We start from the raw sequence: 22,005 nt of genomic DNA, 5'->3' as shown, positions 1-22,005 counted from the left end.
ATGTAATCCCATGTGAGGCTCGAAGGTGTTGTTATGCATGCTTGGTGGCCGCCTACACTCGCTGTACTATCACATGATCTCTTAAGTGTCCCTTGGCCATATTATGGTCTTATTTACTGTAAGGATAAAATGCACACTTGGTCCAAAAACTCAGAAAATGCGTGTTCAATGTATTGCAAACAGAGGTGTCCAAACTACAGCCTGGGGGCCATCTGTGGCCCGCCATCCACGGTTTTCCGGCCTGCAAGAATATACAAATATATACAGTATCATTTGGACTTGTAATGCTATTTAACAAATGATAATTTTTAGGATAGTAGGCAGCGTTGTGGTCGAGGTCTTTGTACTAGTATAGTGGTTCTCAAATATATCTATATGTATTGTTTTTTTTCAAGTGGCATTTTCAATTGTTTTTTTTTTCTTTTTTAAATGAAACACGTATTGTACTGTTTGTTGCGGCACTAAAAAGCAAAATCTCATGGAACCCCTGAAATAGCTTCAAGTACCCCCATTTGAAGAAAACCGTACTGATAAACTTTTGGTCCACATTAGAACTGCGATTAGTTTACATTAGTTGACATCCTGGCATTACTAGTAGCATTAGAGAAGCGCTCTATGTTAATTAGCAGAACTTTATAACATCAACTTGTGCATAATTTTGCACCAGAAGGACCATAGCTGTGGACTATGGACTGTGAATGTCTTTCGTTGCCATGACAACTAGTGACTCGTTGAGCCAGTGAGCCAAAAAAGCAACGGAGCCCTCACTCAAGACGGAAAGCATTGATTGCATTTTCCCTTGTGGGTGCAGCACTTCATCACCAAGCCAATTAGTTTTCGGGCCAGCAGAGAAGGCCTTGCTGGCTTCACTTTTCATAATAAATGGACGCCAAAGAACGCAAGTGTTCTATGTGTCCTCCGCTTCTGAGTCTCACTCACTATCTATCAATCAGCAGCCTTCCAGCTGGCTATTGACAGGCGAAATGGACTCGAACGCCGCTCTCGTTGCAAGCGGTCAGAGAGGCTGCGGGCGAGTGTTGGACCGGCGAGGAGGATGAAGTTGAGCGAGTTAGTGTGCGTGGGCAACTCATTTCATAGCCTCTCGAGATACGCAAGAGTGTGTGTGCGTGTGTGTGTGAACTGAGGGGCTGACATTACATTTTTCGCAATAATGGCGTGCATGAGTGTCATCATTCCAACGCCGCCGTCTTGGAAGGCAGCAGACACTTTCATTGTGTGCGAGGACATCGAGAGACACTTGGAATGAAATCCACTGTGAGTTCGTGACCCGACCCCATTTAAACATTGCGAGAGTTTCGCAATAATTTTTTATTTTGAAAAAAAATATCTTTAAAACTTAAAACGTATTGCACTAACGGCACATTATGTGTGTGTGTGTATGTGTATATATATATATATATATATATATATATATATATGCAAATGAGTACTTATTTATATTTATGCGTGTGTGCCGCGTTTTGACAAAACCAGGCGTATGTCTGGAACATTAGTTTGGAATTATTGACAAAAACTTCCTTGGTAATGTCCTTTTTTTAAATTTATCCATAGCCCCTCCGAATTCCAAGAGAACAGCATGTCGTTCAAATAAGTTTTCTTTTAAAAGAAAAAAGGTAAAAGGTTTGAAACGCCTTTTGAGTACTCAAATAATCTATTGTTAGTCGAGCGTTAATTTTGCATAAAAAAATACCATCCGATCCAAAATACATCAAAGTCAATCAGATTTGCATAAAGTCGAATAATGTTAATGATATGATTTTTTTCCTATTATTCCAAACATTATCACAGAGCCAAGATTTATTGATTTTGTATTTATTTTGGCTCTCATTAAACTGACTTAAGTGTACGGGGAGTATGTTGTTATATTCGGATCACTTGGACAGCGAATATTTCAAAACACATGCACCATTACATAAAGAGTGCGAGTGCGGAAAGAATTCATCCAAAAAATCAAATGAAAATTATTTGATTGCTTTGGCACTATGTCGGATTTGGCTCCAGCGCCGCCACATCTGTTTGGGGCTGCTTTTGCACACCCGACAGGTCATAACTCCTCACAATCCGCTTTCAACTTACATCCGAGGTCAAATTATGTCTTTGATATTCCCCGTGTTAGAACAGCAACGCGATGAGCGATGGCGCAAAAGCCTAAAGCGATACTTCAATCAAGTTTTACGTATCATTTCCCGTCTGCTTTTTTTCACCATCGTATAAATCCAAGCAGACGGCGTGAGTGCATCAGCATAAATGTATCTTTGTAGAGGTCAAATAACTGCAAACGGGACTTTGTGCACTCGCATACGATGTGGCTGTTTTATTGCCACGTCACCCCCCTCCCCCACCCTCTTTTCTTGAGTTATCCATTAAAAGACGAGTCTATTTGCTCTACAGCAGCAATATTATCTCCACGGACTAAGTATGGTATTAGAGCGAGAGGTCGCTTGTGGACCCATGAATCAAGACTGCTGTTAGTCTTGGCCCGGCATCCTTTGGGGGGGTGTTAAGAGGTGGGGTTTGCTCTATTAGTGTAAGCATGTAGGTGTGAAAAAGAAAGTGTGTGGGGTTCTTCGTAAACATAGCTGACAGGGACAGACTAACAGAGCCAGACTTGTGTGGACATGTAACATGGAAGTCGTTAGTGGGTGGTACCTCAGTCGGCTGGAGTGCTGAGGGGCAGTACTTCCCTCGATCCGCTAGATGGCACTGTGGAGCAGAGAAAATGTTCAGTGACAAATTTTATAAACACCCCGAGACCCATTTGTGTCCAATATTGTGTCCATTTCGAGACAGGAATAAAAAGGCCAGAATGTCTTCTGCTAAGCAAACTCGGACTGAGTAGGGTAGCTCTGATGTGTCAAAAGATATAGACCAAAAACAAATGTCCATTACAGTGGACACAAATGAATAGGCTGGCTCTCAGGAGGATATGACAATACACGTTACTTGCTGCAGATGCAGATTTTTATTTTTATTTTTTTTAAATATAAGTATGTGCAGATCAGAAAAACACCAACAGTATAGAAACAGTGATTATGGTGTCCAAACTATGGACCTGTCCAAATTTTGGCAACCGTCGGTATATTTACCAATTAGGTCTATGTTTTGAAAAAGTGAGCAGGATTGCAATTGGATATTTTATGTATATAAGTGTGTGTTCGTATATATAAAATAAAACATATAAAATATAAATATTAAAAAAATATTTTTCTGTGTACAATTATTAGATTTAAAAACACATTTTGCCTCTTGCCGTAGCCTGAAAACCTCCAACATCCGGCGTCCTTTTCAGGTGTCAGCAAGTTGTAAAATTAGTTTTTAACAATATTCTTTGTCGATCTAAAAAAAAATATACGATTCATTAGAGAAAATATTCTCCTCCTCTATTTATTTATTTATTTTGCCTAGAGAAAATTTCTACCGAGCAACAAGTAAGCAAGAAAAAGAACCAAAGTAATTCTCTGGACGTTTGCTAGACCCCAAAGATTTTATTTTCATAACGCATGACGGATAAATTATTCTTCGTGTCATGTTGTACATTGATTGAAATTCAAATTGAATCCTGCGCCGCCTGACCTAATCTGTAATATTTCCCCCTCTTCTTAACCTTGTGCGAAGGCAAGCTATCAAAGTAAGAATTTAACCGAGCGTACGTGACAATAAACGACAGCGATCGTTGGCTGGAATTTTGAATGACAAAGCCAGACAGGAAGTGGCGCATCATTAAAACCTGTAGAAACTTCATCATAGAAGCAGACAAGCTGGGAAAGGAGCGCATCTCTCAGCATTATGTGATGAAGTCAGCTCCAAAAGTCAAGCAAGATGAGCGGGGAGGATGTGTGGGAGGTGCAGCACTCAGGCTTTTTAGGGAGGGAGCTGCAAATTCTCCAGCTGGGCAAAGGCAAAAGGGAGGCTGAAATAACCTCTCTTAAAAAAAAAAAAAAATCTTTTCATTCCTTTCAGGGGCCATTCAGGGAAACATCCATTTATCAACAGCTGAGGTCATGAGCAAATTTGGTTCGAGTCCACTGTGGGAATAATCCACACTAAGTGATGATGGATGAGATTTGAGAAAGATGTTGAACATTTTAGTTTTTTTTAAAAAAAGATGATTTATACACGAGGGCAGCAGAGGTTTTCGGTTCAAATCACGGCTCTGGCCTTCATGTATGATTTGCAAGTTCTCCCCTGCTCGGCTTTTCTCCCACATTCAGAGAACATACACTTGAGACCCATGAAGAAGTTGTTCTCCGTTGGTGTGAATTTAAGTGTGGGAATACTCCGGCTGCGCCGCTAAAATTGCTAAAGAAATAAGAGTTGTAAGATTAACCGATTAATCGTGATCAATTAATTATGATTCTTGTTTGAATAGTCTGTGATCAGAAAAGGTCAATCACATCAGTGGAAACTTATTGGCTGTCATTGTGTTTGTCACAACTTGATAGGCTACTGTTATGGGTGGGAGGGCAGAAGGAAGACATGAAAATGGAAGAGCACGTGATCGTTGTCGCTCCAATGAATGGTCACTTTAACTTAAAAAAAAACACGAAACCTTTGATGATGGAGTGATATGCATTTTTCGTGGGGAGCAAGCAGCTCAAGTTGAGCCTACCACATAAATGCAAAACACCCAGCTAACTAAGAAGCTAATTTAGCAAGCCATAGCATTTGTCCAACAAAATTTGAGAATATATCGTGTTTTCAAGAGTTAGGGATGAACAGTTGCTGTATATCAATATTCTGATCTGCCATAAAATAATGTATCTAACATTAAAAAAACAGCTTTTACTCTTTACTCAGAGAGTATTTCTGTATCTATTGAAGTTAACAAAAATACCAAAATAACCCTAATGAGATCTAATTAATATACACAAGAGAGCATTTGTCATTTACCGTAGTAGACACTGGATGCAGTCAATCTTTAGTTGGACCTCCTCTATTTATCGGCGACTTCAGGAACACAAACATATCTCCATGCATCTAAAAGAAAAACGGTAAATAATCAGTAAAAATCGCAACAGAATGTCATCAAGTTTGTTTGCTCCTGTTGCAAAGCCACTGTTTGGCCTACTCCCACACACTTTCTATTTTACCACACAAACATAACTTCTTAATCATAATAATAAAAATGCTTCAGATGAATTACCAAAGCAACTGATCTGAAGTCTAAATGTGGCAAAATTAGAACTGAATACTCAAAACAAAACAAAAAATTACCTGTTGTGACTCAATGTGTCCACCTGCTGGCTACTTGTGGAACTGCCATGACGTCATTCTTTCAAGCTCCAGGACCAGAATGACTCCAATGAGAATTCATTGCTATATAATAAAATCTTTTTATTCAAGGGCGCCCCATGTAGATTCCTTTATCATATCTTACAAACATATGATATATGCACAAAACTGTGTATACAGATGAACATACAAACAGGATAATTACAAAATAAAAATAAAAACAAGAGCTTGATTGGCAAACCAAAGAGACAAATGTCTTCTCCGCCCTTCATCAAACATTATTACAGTCCAATTTGGACAATTAGTTCAACCTAATCACTAACATGGCTGCACATGAGGAACATGTTGTGCTCTTGTGGCAAACAAAAGAGATGATAGGACAACGTCTATAAAAACACTGCTAAGCTTTTCGAACTGTGCAAAGTCACAAAAAAATGTCCCTAACTTGCTCCCTTTGAAATGCTCGCTAGAGGTGGGATTGCAACATTTTTAGATTTTTAGTTTACCCAAACGAAGGGTTTTGAACTTGAAATAAAAAAAAAAAATCACATTATTCACATTCAAACTTTGATAAATAATAACAATATACTACTTGTCTTGTGGGTGAAATTTCAGGATGAATCTAAGAAGCCCAATATTATAACTTTACTTTTAGGTAGTGTATGATTCAAGGAGCAAAAAAAAAAAAATGGAGGTTTTATCTAGTAGTTCTTCTGAGGTAGGTTCCCCAGCCCTGTACTGTGTATGATGCACATTCAGATGCTATTCAGTCACGCCTTAAGCTACTGTTTCACTCTGTAAACTATTTCAATGCTTGTCTAGAACATTAAATGAACATTCTTCGACCACGAAGCAATGCTTGAGAAGGGGTACACGCAGACCGATTTTTAGGGCAAATTTTTATATTAACCTTGAGGTTCACATACGACACTTTTAGTTCTCATTACTAAGAAAACTTGTTTGTTTTTTTCCATACGACTAGAACCACTTTTGGCTTACTTGACCTACAAAATGAAAATACCAAGAGAGGAAATGAGCAAGATATGGAAAGGAAATTGTGGCTCTTTTAGAGGCTGTTGCTCGTTCTTTGACTGTCCTCACAACAGAGACTCTCCACACTTTGCTTTGTAATCCAGAGGAATTTATGGTATCGTTATGCATTGTTGTAATTAATGATTTTTTTTTTTTTTTAAATACTCGTTTACTAGTGTACAACCTGGCGTTTCCAAACCCAACATTTCTAAATTTGAATTACAGTAGAACTAGGGGATAATATGTAACAAAGGCAGTTAAACAAAAACCCCTGTGAGGGGTCTCACATATTTAGAAAGTTGTTGGAAATATTCAAAAGCGGAAAGCGTGTACCCCGCTTTAGCGCTGGTGTTGTTTCTTTATAAATGAAATGAGACGGATATTTTTTTTAAAAAAAGAAACACAACAACAACAAAAAACACATTTAACAGTCATATTTCTGGTTATCCCTAGGACGTCATAAAACAACAATAAATACACAGGCGGGACATATTTCACACTAATTTGGGGAAGAGCAATTTTGCAGTAAGGCTGGCTATTTTTGATTTTGTTTTTTGGGGTGGCTGGCTGGGGGGGTTACATTCATGGAGACAAAACTGGACCCCTTGGGACTGCAAAGTAGCCTAAGGGACGCAAGACACGCGGTACTTGAAGTTGTTTCACAATCAAGCAAGGAAAGGCACTGTGATATTTTGTTATAGATTTTTACAATTTCTTGAAAAAGGTAAAAATCTTTAAAAAAAAAAAAATCTTTTGGCGGACTTTTGGATTTTTCTTGAAAAATAAACATGCTTAGAAAAAATAGTTATTTGCACCTTGACTTATTTGAGCAGGTTTGAATTACAAAAATGTAAATTAATTTGATTTAAAAAAAAAAGAAAAGAAAAATGCAGGTGACAGTTTAACAGTTTGGTTGCTGTCCAACCAAAAAAGGAGAGGAGGAATAGAGCCAGCGAGAAAGAAAACTAATGAATGGGAGGATTATGACTTTTATCTCAGAATTCTTACTGTACTATATTCTCAAAATTCTCACTTTTAAGTCAGAATTCTCACTTAAAAGTTAGAATTTTGAATTTGGGTGAGAAAAGGTTTTTTTTTACTCTTACTTTATTCAAAGACATTTCTCATTTTCAAGTCAGAACTTTGATATTAAAGTGAGTATTCTGAATTTATTCTCAGAGTCAGAATCTTCAATTTAAGCCATAGGTCGATTTTTTTTCATACCTATCCATATATTGGTATGTTGATTGTTTTTTTCCTCCACTCTTTCCAATAGAAATGCCACAAACCGGGTTAAGTTAAATTTCTAATGTGAGAAGTCTGGGATTCAAGTGAGAATTCTCACTTAAAAATAAAAAATCTGACTTTAAAGTGAGAATACTGAGAATAAAAAATATGGCAAATCCAGACAGTTTTTTTTTTCTTTTTCATTGGCCCCAGTCCTATTCCAAAAAAAAAAAGTAAAGTTATTTGTATTAGAGATAAAAAAAAAAATAAGATGAATGTTTTTCACTAAACAGCTAACGGTGTGAGCGGGAAAAGCATGACGACATGATTTTTTTCTGCTAAGCTCAAGGAGGGAAACTGCTTATTAGGTTATTATTACTGAGGTTATTGTGGGCAAACGTTTGACACAGAGAGGGACGATATACCAAAACAAATCAAGATAAATGTTAGATACTACCTGTGGAGAAAGAACAAAAATAAACAGATAAAAGTAGGGGAAGTAGAGATAACAGAAGGATCACCTGCTTTTAGAGGGAGGAGGGGAAGGACAGCGCTACATCAAAACAGTGCGGTCTTCCTTAAGAGACAAAAAAAAAAAAAAAACAGCACTTTTGGAATTCACAGTCCTGCCTGTGGTGACGTGCGTCACTGGGTGTCCAGTCTGCTGTACTTGATGCCACGGTTCCAATGCACAGTTCGCACCCAGGGCGGCAGCTGATAGGAGCGGGGAACGATGCCGCTGACGTTCTCCTCCAAGTACTGGAAGGGCCAGTACCACCACACCCGCGAGAAAAGGTTACTCTGCGACGTCTCTTTCAGCGCCTGGAATGGCGTGAAATGGTACGTCACAATGAATGAAATCAGAATGAAACCAACAAACAAGTACCCTAGTGAAGATAAGCAGTATGGAAAATGGTTGGATATTCGGCACCTCAAGGTTCAAAAATGCTGGACAAACAAAACTCAGACAGCTTTTTCCTCGGGGCAATTGACATTCTGAATAACAACAAAACACGAACACACTGAAAATAACAAATGCACTCTGTGAATCCATAAATAGAACAAATATAGAATTAAAAACATAGTTTCACATTCATTGAACCCTTGTGCGATAATTTGTCTTAAAATTAAAGTAATTTTACATCATTGGAAAATCATTAAAATATGACACTATGCAACAGAAATTTTCACCCAGATGCTGAGAACATGTCAAAGTTCAACATGGCTTAACCACTTAGTTAACATACAACCAGGAGTGTACCATCCCTTGACTACATTACTGTGAGAATGAGGCGGAAAAAAAAGACAAAAATTATCGAAATGCCGCACAAGGGTTACAATGCACCAATTGGAGCTCCCAGTTTTGTCGTATGCCAGCTACACAATGACAATAAAGGCATTCTATTCTACCCGGGGTGACGGTATTCACGGCTTTATGGCTTTTAAAGCACTTTGTCACTTTTATCCAGGTGTTAGTTGTTCTTGCCTGAGGCACCAAGACGGAAGATTGTCTGCGACTCAGTGGCCCAAGTTAAAGATGTCTTCACTTCAAGACTAGTCTTGCATGATACTTTCGGGGACTTTAATATTACAGACATCAAACCTTTTAGACTGCGCAAGCATAACGTTTGAGTTTTAAGTGTCTCGCGACATTTTTTTCCAATTAAAACAAAAGATAGCGAGAGGGGGAAAAAAATCCTGCAGCACACCAGACTCACCTGCTGGTTGGCCATGGTGTGGTACCACCAAAAGAGGCGTGTAGTGATGAAGTAGGCCACCACCACATCCACAGTGTAGTGGTCATGCGCCAGAAGGATGCAGAAGACTCCAACGGCGCTCAACGTCCAGCAGAACCAGTGGTACCACCAGAACCGCCGGGGGGAATCTGCCCAACAAACATTGGTAAGAATTTTGTTCAAGGGAACACACACAAAAAAAATGCATGTGATCCGTGTGTGTATATATATATATATATATATATATATATATATATATATATATATATATATATATATATATATATATATATATATATATATATATATATATATGCACACAATATGTATACATCTCCAAAATGAAAGTCTTTTTAAAGAGAAAAATAAGTCCTTATGTTCGCCACCAGAGGTCGTCGTTGTATCAGTCTGGCAGTCTCACTAAACTGGCCAAGAAAATACCAAAAATCTCAGTTCAGAAAAACTTGCACAATTCGAACCTGTTACACAGAAAATGCCTGCTCAAAATAATATTCTTCGTTAAAAATGGCCAAGCGTGCTGAGGAACATAAAACGGTGTTGTGCAATGGCGCTAACATGAAACTAATATGGGGTGCATTCGTGGTTAGTCAAATATGTACAGCCAGTTTCCTGTGTGGGTCCATTTCGTAAGACACTTTAGAGAAGTGTTACTTTTTTTGACTTTCATAGCCACATTTCATAACTGACGTTTTGAGGTCGCGCATCCTGACTCACACTCTTTGATGAAGAGGTATGTTAGCGTTAGCATGACTGTGTGGCCGCTGTAGAGGTAATCTCCGCACATGGTGTGGGAGCCCGTGATGGAAAGGCCCCCGCCGGCAATCATCTTCATCACTCTCCTCATCTGCGCTTCCCAGTCTCCGAGAAGCTGTAAGCAGCACATGTGTAATCATTAAAACAGATATTTTATGCTTCATTTTGCACACAGACTGACGGGCTTTATTAATCCCGAGAGGTCAATTAAGGATGTAGTGTGATGTAGCGTACCTTGGGAGAGCATTTGAAGTGCATCCCTGGTACAGGCAGAGTGGTGATGTACATTGTAATACACCGATACAAATACAGTGTACCCACAATGAAGAAGAAGCGCCTGCCTATAATTGACCTAGGGGGGAAAAAAAAAATGTAAATTTAAAAAGAAAAAGAACCCTAGAAAAATGTTACTTCCAGTACGGTTTGGCTCTTATTACCTTGCAAATAGTAAAACTCATACCTGTGCTTGAGAACAGCCCATTGCAGGAGCCACAGCGCCACCAGCAGCATGCCGTTAATCTCGCAGATGGAGAAGGCCCATTCCACCCTGTTGAACAGGTCAAAAAACTTGTCGGGCAGCGGCGGCGTGTGCTCTTTGGGGGGCACCCTCTCATGGACCACCGATATCACGATGGTGGTGGTGACGAAGCACACCACGGCGTAAATAAACGCCACGCCCGTCTTGCCCCATTCAGGCGGGAAGGAGGTGCGTAAAGCCTCCATGGGAGGGATGGGAATGTGCACCATCTCCGCCGTCCGCACCGTGCCGTTCCTCTGGGGTTTGACCGTCCCGTTGGGCAGCCCGCCGGCGTGGCCGTTGGCGTGGCCGTTCTTGTGCGCCTCGATGTGGGTCTCGATCCGCAGCGTCTCCAGACGTTCCAGCAGCTGCTGCCCGCCGTCGGACGACACCAGCAGTAGCGGGGGAGTGTGGAAGTCGGCCCGCGTGAGCCGCATTAAGGCGGCGCCGTCTGTCCGGTGGAGGGCCTCGATGTACTCTGGCATGCCCTCTTTGCTCAGCCAGTCGGCGACGTCCTTGACCGACCACTCCGCTACCTTGGTCATGTCGGCCCGTGGGCGCGTGCTCGATGGCAGTTGAAGGGACGCGAGATGTTTGGTGCTCTTAAATGGCAGCACTAAGTCCACACCTGCTCCGGCGCATGGTGTTTATGGGGCATTGAACAAAATGTGGGTGCAGGGGGGTACCCAGAGGGACCCCTCGTTGTCAGGGTCAACTGTTAGAAGTTTGTTACAGGTTGCTTTTCCTCACCAACCTGTCAAAGAAAACAAAATACTTTCAGTACATCACATAGAGAAATCCTTCACGCATCAAGAAAGTGCTTTTAAACCCTTATTCAGTATTTCGACCATTTTTGGGTCTTTTCTATCACATCATTCTTGCAGTATTTTAGCCAAGGGATGGCAAACTCCTGGTAGTGGTCCTGCCATGTTGAACTTTGACATAAATTCATTCAGTGCCAGCTGTTTTCAAATTCCCTTTGAACAAGTATTAAGAAAAAAAAATACTGTAAAATAAGAATAGCATATGAATAGGTCTTATGAATTGGAAACAGACGTTTTTCCATTGACTGTGCAGAAAACGCGCTAACAATTGCATTATCATTTGGGTGTAGGTTTGGTCCGTAATATGGGAGAAAAATCGGCAAAAATCAGGATTTTCCAAATTAAAAGTACTGTACAAGTAGATGTTTGTCAATTCTGATTCAACACAATTCTAATCAGTCTGCTTTCATACAAGTCTGAAGATATCTGACAATATTTCCTATCAAAAAAACTGATATTCTGAGCATTATGATAATCCATGTGTCTAAATTATTGATTATCAAAACTTTTTACAATATTAAATCGATTAATCCTCGTTTGTAAGTTTACAAACAACAAACCACCAAGTTCTGCTCTTTTCCCTTTTTACTGGAACGTGTGATGCATTATAAAACTTTAGGGACTTTTTTTTGCATCTTCATGCAGTCACGTGGGTATCGTAACCATGAGAAAAGCAAACAAACATTGCATAGGCATTAAACTAAAAGACTATCAGCTGATGTGAGGTTAGCTACAGGCCAGAGATGTTATGAGCGGAAGAGGAAAACATGTGCAGTGGAACAGCTCATTTCCAAGGTCCCCTAGGGAGAAAATTTAGGGGAAAATATGACACTGCTTTTATGCCATTTATTTTTAGATTTACCAAATGAAGTACAAGGCAATATTCATCAGAGGCTAAGGCTGCAACTATCTAATATTTTTATTGATATTTTATTGGGTAAAATATTGGGTAATTATTGGGTAAAAATAGAGCAGTGGTGCCCAAACTACGGCCTGTGGGCCATTTGCAGCCAGCCATCCATTTTTCACTGGCCCACGGCATATGCTAAAAATTAAATATCACGTGAAACAGCCAGCAAAGCTTGTTAAAAATATGAATGGCTTGACTTGGCGTTTGTGGGAGTTACATCAACATCAACATTTATTTTTAACTGACTTAAATTTTCCCCATCATAAATCCGATTACAAAATACTGTGGGCTACAGAGCGTGCCGCGAGGAATGTGACCTTGACATCCGCCGTTTGCATTTTCATGATATCATCATTTGTTTAGCGCGTGATATTCGTGATGGACGCAGGCTAATTCTGCCGGAGGCCGGAGAGGTAGTGTGAGGTAGAGTTGGAGGTCGCTCAGACAGGAGGGAAATGAGACGGAGGAACCCATAAATCAAAGAGAAGGTCGAGCGACGCCAAGGCAGCCCAACCCCTGGAAAGGCTGCTTTCGCTTTGCTCCGGACAGACGACGGCCACCGAGGGAACAGGGCGCCGCAACGCAACCTCTGAACAAATGACGGGGGTAAGAGGCCACCTGTCATCACATTTACTTCGACAAAAATACAGAAAACAACCAACGAGCGCGTGCCTGGAGCGTGTGGGAGGCAGCGGGTCTAAAAACAAACATATGGATCGCATACAAAACGCCCTGGCCCTCTGACAGGCCAGCTGTGTAGCAGAAAAACATTACTTTGCCGAGATAAAGAACAGAAGACAAAGAGCACTTAGAGCAATCTGAGATTAGCTGTCAATGACTCAGCGGTGTGCTGAGGACCTTTGGTCTGTGAATCAGCTTAGGGCTAGCGAGCTGAGGAAATAAGCTCACCTCCACTGTACTGCCGAGAGGAAATGCACTATAATCCCTAAAGAGAGGGTTTGGTCCACAAATCTGTAGTGTGTTCGTGCGGACATATCAAGCATTACTTTGAAAATAGTCATTTAAGTTGTGCTGCAGAGTTTTAACATGAAAAAACAAAGCGAACCAATGACAAGGACTTGATAACTTTCGGAGAGTTACAAAACAAGGCATGTTTCACCTTTTTTTTTACCCGCACAGAAAAACAAAAACAAAAAAAAGTCATGCGAATGAAAACACTCATGACCAAGTGCACTTCATCATGAAATCCCAAAGATGTATTTATATGTCCTTACAGAGTCCTGCTCTGAAAATAGCTGCTGAGACTGTTCAATCACAAAAATGTATTTATTACAATCCCCAGACTATAAATCCCATCTACTTATTTACAGCATTTTTGTTTGAATATTAGGGAAAAGAAGGGTCTGAAAATAGCAGGCACCGAATACTCACTCAATCTCAAAGACATATTTATATATATTTACAAATTCCAGATAGTGAATCCTAGCTTCTTTTTTTCAGTATTTTTTAAATAATATAATAAAGAAGGGTCTGAAAATAGCTGACACTAAATGGTCACTCAATCCCAAAGACATATTTATACAGCTTTACAAAGTCCAGAATGTCAATCCTAACTCCTTATTTTTCAGTATTGTTTTAAATATAAGTATAAAGAAGGGTCAGAAAATAGCAAGCACTGGAATGAGTTAATGATCGTTCACAATACCGATTATCTTATCACAGTTCATTTTTAAAGTCACCTGAAAAGCTGATATGACCCCCTCCCTCAAATTCCTTTTTTTTTTTTTTAACTGTTTTCACTCACCACATGAAAGGTTTCATGTTTGGAAAGCTTTGACAATTTGGATGCACTTTTCTCCCTCAAGTACCCAAATGCAGGATTTGTACTCTTATTCTGTCTAAACCATAAAAGTGGAATAATTGCAACTGAAGCTAAAACAATGCAAGAACCAATCTTAAATAAGAATCTCCTTGAAATCATTTCCAAATATGACTGTGCCATTATAGTGTGTTCACTGACCATGAAGTTCTGTTCATATTATTCGTGCTGTTATGCATTTACTCAAGGCAAACAACCCACCCAGCACTTACCCCATTCAATCACCTGAGGTGAAAAATGTCCAGAGGAAGTTATAAACCTCTTTTTATTTCTGACAACAAAACATTAAACCGGTGGCGGCTCATGAATAAACAGAATTTTAAGGTCAACAGTCACAACAAGGTGAACTTTGAGTCGTTACAGCACTCATGCCAGCAGCACGATATTATCGGGGGACTGGAACTGATCAAAGGAAACGTGATTCAACAAGGTTTACATGCTTTTTATTTTATATTCCTAAAATAATTTAGAGGTCATCCCATTTGCAACTATGATTTGTTTTGATTGGATCACGACATAATAATACTGAATTTGTATGTAGTGGTGATTGGGACAAAACTAAACAGTAATTCTACAGTACTTTTGCTTTCATTTGGGATTGTCATTTTTTTAAATGAAGCTCACTTTTCTCTCAGGATTTTTTTTAACATTTATAGTATTGACTAACGTATGTCTGCAATGTTCAGATTCAAACGTGGCTTTGATTTGTCCAAAACATTCGCAGGGTTGGAGTAAACAGCAGCGCTGGTATTTGCTCAACATCTGCGACTCAAAGGAAAACAAAAAAAGAACACTTGCCCTGCATGTGTTAAATTTTTCCACTATGAAAATTCAGTGGGGCCGAGTTGAGCTGGAGGCTGCAGGGGGAAACCACAGGGCAGTCCACGTGACGCCACCAGAAAAGATCCCACCCAGGAGAACAATACGTCAAGCTGACACAAACATAAACACGCCATTCGCAGCTCATCTTTATGAAGCCCGGAGTGGAAGTAAATGAGTCATTTGGGGTGGGGGGGTGGAAGGGTACTTTGAAAAGGTCTTGGCAGGGGAGCGGAGACTCGAGATTGCCTTTTGTGTCATGGAACTGAAATACGGCAGGGTCTAAACACACATCTTCTGCGCTTTGTCCTGAAGTTATTTGTTGAGCTCTAATTATGAGGACTTTGTGGCAGCCAAGTTTGCTGCTCACAAATATTGTAGTGCTGGGTAATTACCTGCACTGACTTTGATTTATTTGCTGATGGGGCATTTCCATCTTGGTGAGTCTGCTTAGCGATTGGTTGAAATGTGCAATTATTTTGCTTTCAAAAGCAGATGAATGTACGGCATACTGACCATGCAATTTGGAAAGGTTATTTAAGATAATACCCAAATATAAGACGCACCTGTGTGTAGGCCGCAGCCTTAATTTTGGGGTTAAATTATGATATTTTCTATGTTACCGTGAGACATCATAACTTTTACATGATCTTCTCTGTTTTAGTAATGTTCATGTGTGTGAACAAGGATGGACTCGGACAGTGGTTCTGTGTGTGCACTTCTTTAATTGAAAATAATTCTGTAATAACCAACATGAGCTGCTGTTAGCTGCATCAAGCACTTGCTGCTAACAGCAAATTGACATCCACCCTCTAGCTCCTTACTGTTATGGTAATCATTGTAAGGAAGAATACAGTCGATGTAAAAATGCACATCTGTCCGTCAAAATTGACAGATCAATCTTCCTGGAATGGTGTCAAAAAACAACATTCTAATTTTTTTAATTTCCATTTATAGGACACACCCATACTTTTGGCCTTCATTTTGGGGGAAAAGAAATGTCTTATATTTGGAGGATTACAGTATATTTCAAAGTCAAGGATCTTCAGAAAAAAAGCCTTAACGCCAAAATAAACTGCAGTTTCAAATCACTGTTATCGGCAATATCACAATGAAGTAACAAGCAATTAAATCCCTGTTCAGATAACTTGTTCAGATAACAGAAAAGAACTGACTCTAAGCAATTTGTTTTTTCCTTGGGCTTCATTTAGTGGTGCAAGGAATCATGGTCTTAGATACAGAAGTACTTTGTGATGTACAGTACTCTGTGTATCTTTTAATGCCATTTGAACCCGCTGTAGGGAGAAGTAAAACGGCACGTGTTATATTGCCACTTTTTAAGCATTAATTTCTCCATGGAGTTAACAAACTTGGCAAAACTCAGACGCTACAAAGAGCCTCGCTTTGGGAGCAAGGAGGAAAGGAATTACTTTGTTACTGTGGTAAGTGACATAAATATATTGTGTTTTATTGATGGTCGAAATGAAGAAGTTTTTAACTGCTGTGTAAATGCACGCAATACCTCAAATCGGCTCATATTCAAGTTTTTAAAAATCCAAATAAGACAACTGAGTTGCCCCTTTTCTAAACCACACTATGAGAGGTGCACCTTCCATAAACAAGACATTTCACTTCCTGGCTAGAAATAGCAGTACACACACATATATATGTGTTTTGTACTATGAAAAGTAAATTGTCATGATATGAACCAGGCACAAGCAGCACCCTCAGGGGTTAAATGGTTATCCAAGGTAGAATTATTTGTGTAACAGTGACTAACTCGTCTTCATTACAATAAAGGACCTTAAATTGCGTGAGCTACATCCGCATTATGCCTTTGTCATTAAAGTTAAGGGCGTTTAAAGAGCCTTTTATCGTTTAAATATTAATACGAATCAACCTGTAAGGTAGTTAATGATGTTAAATTTTTACTTAAAATACCGCCTGCGCATTTTTTAACTTGTAAATCAGTGGTTCTCGAAGTGAGGTGTGCGTTAAAATGCTAAATGGAGTGCACTCATTACAGTAGTGCTCTACTTGCATCATCATGGTCCTCAAAATGGTTTATAGAAGTGCACATTCACACACGCATTCAAACGAGGGACTACAAGGCACACTGGGAGCAAAATGAATAGTATTGCCCAAGGACTCTTCGACAACAGTCAGTCAAAGTCGGAATTCCTTGAACGTTCTGCTCAACCAACTGAACCGCAGCTGTCCAACATAGAATCCTTTGCCAGTTTTGTACATTTGCAGTTAATCTTAAAGAAAGGTTTGTTTGGAAACTTTAGGCAGTTTGTTTTTATTTATGTAACAGGAAAGCCACATCAAAAAATGTCACTTTCAAAAATATGTTCCCTGCAGCACCACTGGCTTATACATGCTGCTTTGAGTAATTTTGTGTCTGTGGGAAATTAATTAAGCAGCAGAATCTACCTGTTTTTATCCTTCCCAGGTGTTGGCCTATTTGCCACTTGCTGTCATGTTGGGGTTGACCTCCCTTTTAATTGAATTAAACTGTGCATAACGTTGCTGAGGCTGCAGTATATTGAATTCTGTTTTTTTTTTTTTTTACAAGTAATACAATTATATCTTATAAACACACTCTAGTGGTGCTACTGTATATGCTACTTCAAGAGCTCAGTATTTTGTGGTGGTTTCATTGAGTGAAGAACGTCAGAAAAAATTACCTAAGATTTTGAAACTTGGTTTAATTTAAAATTGACCAAATATTCTGAAATTTTGCCTTCATGTAAGTACATTTATGGTTGTATTGAGTCAAACTAAAAAAAATTACGAATATAGGCTAAACTTTGGAAAAAATATACATTTTGCCTTTTTTCCCCCCTGACCTTACAGACCAAACCAACATTTGCATGTTTCACACTTTTAAATTATTTTAAAACAATGTATTGTTTAATGAACCAATGAAAATTAAAACTTTTTTTCTTAATTCAGATTAAATGAACACAATACCGACAGATTAATTGATTACTAAACTAATCTTAGTTTAGCTGCAGTCCTAATCATTTTCATTATTGCCTTTCGGAGAATTATTGCGAAAACTGTACAAAGTATCCTAGTACAGATCGTATTTGCTGTGACATTGTTTTCAAAAACAACTTTCATCCTTTCTGCTCTAACAGCTCTTGGGGATTGGCCTCGCAGGACTCGACTGTGTCACACACTTGTCAACGCTTTTTTCCCCCTACCTTTTTCCGCCCTTTCCTCCAGGCTTTGCCTCCTAGCTCGAGTGATCGAGAGCCAGCGCCGACGCCTGTATACCGCTCCACCTTGGGGCACAGCAGTTGCTTCCCGTTGCACGTCGCAGTCCGTTTTGTTTTTCTTCCTGTCCTCAAAAAAAAAGAAAAAAAAAAGAAAGCATGTTGTGAGACAGGAGCAAGTCAAAATGAAACAACCTGATTTAAATAGTGGCTTTGACAGATAAATGTTAGGAAGTCACATAAAGCAAGAATGGCATCAGTGGAGAGCAAGGAAAAAAATAAAATACATTTCATCACCCTAAAAAAATATTTAAAGACTCCATAGAAAAGCAGGTACAGCAAAAGCTGTAAATGTCCTTAAAACAAATATGCATTTGCCCCTGAGCCCACTTTAAAAGGGAGTGTTTTGGTGTTCATTGTCCAAAGGGTGTGGATCTCTGATTGGGTTGTTTTTTTTTTTTTTTTCTCCTGCAAAAGAATGGCATCCCATTACAGGTTATTTACCTTGTGGGATAAAGGTTGACTAAATACTCTCACCTGTATTTATTTACATTTGACACACATACTAAACAAGTTCAAAATGACACAAACACACCTACAACTGATAAAATGTAACTGTGTTTTTAACATATGAGATGTGGGCTATTAGAGAAAGTGAAAAACTTGATCCTACAGTGTGTACTTTTAGAACTGGAGATTACTTCATGAGTTTGGGTTGGGCTTGATTTAGCAAGAAATATGTAATTTAAAGCCTACTCTATGCACCCTAAATCACTGCTTACAATTATTACACAAATCAGCAACAAAATCATCAAAAGTTAAAAAAAAAAATAAAAAAATCCAGTTAGCCTAATATACATCTGAAGTAATATGTAAGCTAATGTGCTAGATTTTCAAATAATATCTACTATGGTCAAGTCAAAAAATCATCTTCGTAAACTATAAATACAAATAAAAACCATAAACAACCAAGTGAGATGTCTCAGGGGTGAGAAATACAGTATTTTTTTCTAGCAATATTATTTCCAACTTGATTTTAAAACTACACGTGGAACTAGCCAAAGAACATGACAAGAAAAGTGGGCAGAGATTTAGTAGCTAATGTGATGTAGCTGACAACATTGCCCCCAACCCTGCTGTTAAAAGAGGACAAGGTGCTCTCCGGGATGCTATATTTATCCACGCGAGGCCCTATCTATTGATCCTTGTGGGCAAATGACTGTTCGAACTCAATAAAGAAAATAAGCAATCATTGCCCCCTGATTAAAGTCCACAGAAATCTTTAAGATCTTTAAACGCTTGGGGTGAAGACTCCGGTTATCTTGTAGGGATTTCTAAACAACAACAGCCTATGTTGCCATGTCCTTGCCTCATGACGGGCAGATCGATGTCTGCCCATGATTTATGGGTGGTTTAGTAAAACATGGCAACATCATTTGTTAATAAAAGCAGCCAACTAACCACCTCCTATTTTCCCATGCAGTAAATCCCTGCACTGTCATGGTCTGTTTCTTTGATGATTTTTTATAGTACACATGCAAGTCTGAATTTAAGACTTTCTTAGATTCACTGTAGTATCACCATCCAAGAAAAATAGTCAGATAGTCCCCAAAAAAACGTTTGTCAGAACCAGTTAAAAAAAAATCAAAAAGACAGTGTTGTATGCTTTGTTTGCATGTGTCACTGCTGTGCATAGTCGTTTGAAAAGCAATTCCCCATCACGGGGTGAACATTCGTCCCAAAGGCTCTTTTGTTTGGGACATGTATCAACACTTATACACAATGCTTAAAACGTTTTATAAACTTCTCAAGCTTCCACTAGACTATACTTACAAAGTTCTTCAGCTATCCATAGACAAAAGATGGCGGCAAAACATGTAAACTTCCTATTAGTGTTGCCGCAACCTATGTAATCTATTTAGGCATTATTAGACCTGCGATAATATATATAAAAAAAAAATGATGTGAGAACATATTTATTGCATATTATTGCGATAACAATGGGCTTTTAGAATGTTTTTTTATTTCACCATTAATTGTCACTAAATTCAGCATATTGTCCCTTTAAGTTACAGTATGCCCAGGCTATGAATATGAATAGCTATCTTTTGCATGAACATTAGTGTTACTTTAAAACATTTAAAGTTAGTAAATATTATTGTTGTCTGAAAATTTGACAGGATTTTTCATCTGGGTGAAATTTCACCTCCCTGTGTCTTCTTTCAGTGCGTTCCCTTTGATATAAAGATCAAAGGATTGGAATAAATACTGCACAAGGTTAACCTGACAGATAGATCTGGAAAACGGCGATAAAAGTGCAAATCAGATCACTATGTACAATGACTACCAGCTATATCCGGGAGGCTGAAATTATTGCCACTGAATATTTGCTCCCAAGACCTGTGTCCAATCATCCCTAACAAATAAGCAAATACACGTCATCTACCAGACCTTAGCAACCGCGCTATGACAGCAACAACTTGAATGAAAAGGCCATAAAGCAACAGCCTCTGGGGAGCAGAGAGCCACCCGTGCTATCTGCTAATGAGAAAGCCTCCTGTGGTTTTATAAGGCCCTGATTAGGATGTCAGGCCCGTATGGCCTTGGGGGAACAGCACAAGTTGCAGATTGTCCCTGTTCGATTGCATGTCCCACACACACCACACTGAGACTTGTTGTCAACAGGAAGCCATTAGAGTGCATTTAGCCCATCTTTGTATTTACACTGGCCATATTTCTGTGGTTACTTAAAAGTAGGCAATTATACTTATTATCAACACTTTATGCTCTTGAATTATTAATAGTAACAGGGAAATAGAATGTTGATAGCATTTGGTGAGATGAACATCAGAAATGGCCAACATTGAAAGTGAAACACCATCATGTCTCATACAATTCTATGTGGACTTGTGCAGTCACATCAGCCAAGGTTGAAAAAAATGTCCCTGCGAAGCTTCAAAACAAAAGCCCTACATAAGTTTCACAATCTTGGGGTCACAATTTTGCTGATGAACATGCACAGCGTCACGATTCATGATGTGCAGTTTGTAGGACTGTGGCTATCAAATATTCTGGTGTCTGGATAACCCAATTAAAATCAAATTTGAATAATCTGTCAAATTTTGTGCCATCTAGTGGTTATCTAAGAGAATGCATTGCATTTGTACGCTTCGTACGTTATTATGGTGTCTCAGAGACCACACTGCGCAACGCTACTGCCATTAGACTATGTTTGCGAAATTCTTCTTTGGGAATTTGTAGCAAAAAAATTTTAGCGATACAAGTCAGCCTCCTGTTAGGTGCGATGCGACCTATGTAATATAATTAGCGATGACCTGAGCTACAATTTTATATATTATATATGGTTTGTTAAAATGTGATCAGTAAGAACTGAAAGTATGTAGTAATTATTGATAATTAAAGTGCTTTGGAAAACAACAATGGCTTTTCCCACAGCATTCACTTCGTGGCAAGCTGCTAGCCACCAACACTGGAAACAGGCACACATTCTACCTTGTCAGCATAATGAGTTTTTTTAAGCACCCTTAATCAGCAAGTTTTCATTCTTTTATAAATCGAGTTACTCAAATTACTTGGAGACTCATTTCATGTCCTCGAAGTTAATTTTCATCAGTTTATGTAGATTACGTTAATAAAAATAGCAATAGATTGTGTACAAGTTTAGGGCTCATGAAGGAACCAGATTTGTAGTAGTGAAACTCAGCCTGATAAGCCAACAGCACTTAAGGGAAAACTAGTCTTTTAAAGTAGCCCATAAAAGGAAACCTGATAGTGTTTTATAGATGTGACAGGGGAATGGTCCAATCCCAATTTTAGAAAGTCCCTGAG

At 39.0% G+C, this 22,005-nt stretch overlaps 2 protein-coding genes across 4 annotated transcripts in view; one reads left to right on the top strand and one right to left on the bottom strand.

Moving 5' to 3' along the window:
- Positions 1-5,334: 5,334 nt before the first annotated feature.
- Positions 5,335-22,005, bottom strand: part of sgms1a (sphingomyelin synthase 1a) — a 22,652-nt gene continuing 5,981 nt past the window's right edge. Inside the window, exons 2-7 of one of the 2 annotated variants that reach the window (XM_088421169.1) lie at positions 18,145-18,281; positions 10,483-11,293; positions 10,257-10,374; positions 9,984-10,137; positions 9,231-9,397; positions 5,335-8,334 (exon numbers count right to left, since the gene is read on the bottom strand). In XM_088421169.1, coding sequence (XP_088277295.1) covers positions 8,158-8,334; positions 9,231-9,397; positions 9,984-10,137; positions 10,257-10,374; positions 10,483-11,084 — 1,218 coding nt within the window. In that variant the 5' untranslated portion in view covers positions 11,085-11,293; positions 18,145-18,281 and the 3' untranslated portion in view covers positions 5,335-8,157. Of the gene's footprint in view, positions 8,335-9,230; positions 9,398-9,983; positions 10,138-10,256; positions 10,375-10,482; positions 11,294-18,144; positions 18,287-22,005 lie in introns of both variants that reach the window. The other variant, XM_088421170.1, reaches the window with a different exon arrangement.
- The window catches only part of LOC148419903 (multiple inositol polyphosphate phosphatase 1-like), an 18,514-nt gene continuing 12,764 nt past the window's right edge, over positions 16,256-22,005 (top strand). Inside the window, exon 1 of one of the 2 annotated variants that reach the window (XM_088421168.1) lies at positions 16,256-16,374. The gene's annotated coding sequence lies outside the window, so the exon portion shown is untranslated. The remainder of the gene's footprint in view (positions 16,375-22,005) is intronic. The other variant, XM_088421163.1, reaches the window with a different exon arrangement.

Source organism: Hippichthys cyanospilos, chromosome 8 (genome assembly GCF_059441005.1).
Source record: "Hippichthys cyanospilos isolate Australia breed blue-spotted pipefish chromosome 8, RoL_Hcya_1.0, whole genome shotgun sequence".
Lineage (NCBI taxonomy): Eukaryota > Metazoa > Chordata > Actinopteri > Syngnathiformes > Syngnathidae > Hippichthys > Hippichthys cyanospilos.
Note: the sequence above shows the minus strand (reverse complement) of the source record. Positions and strands in the feature narration are given on the sequence as shown.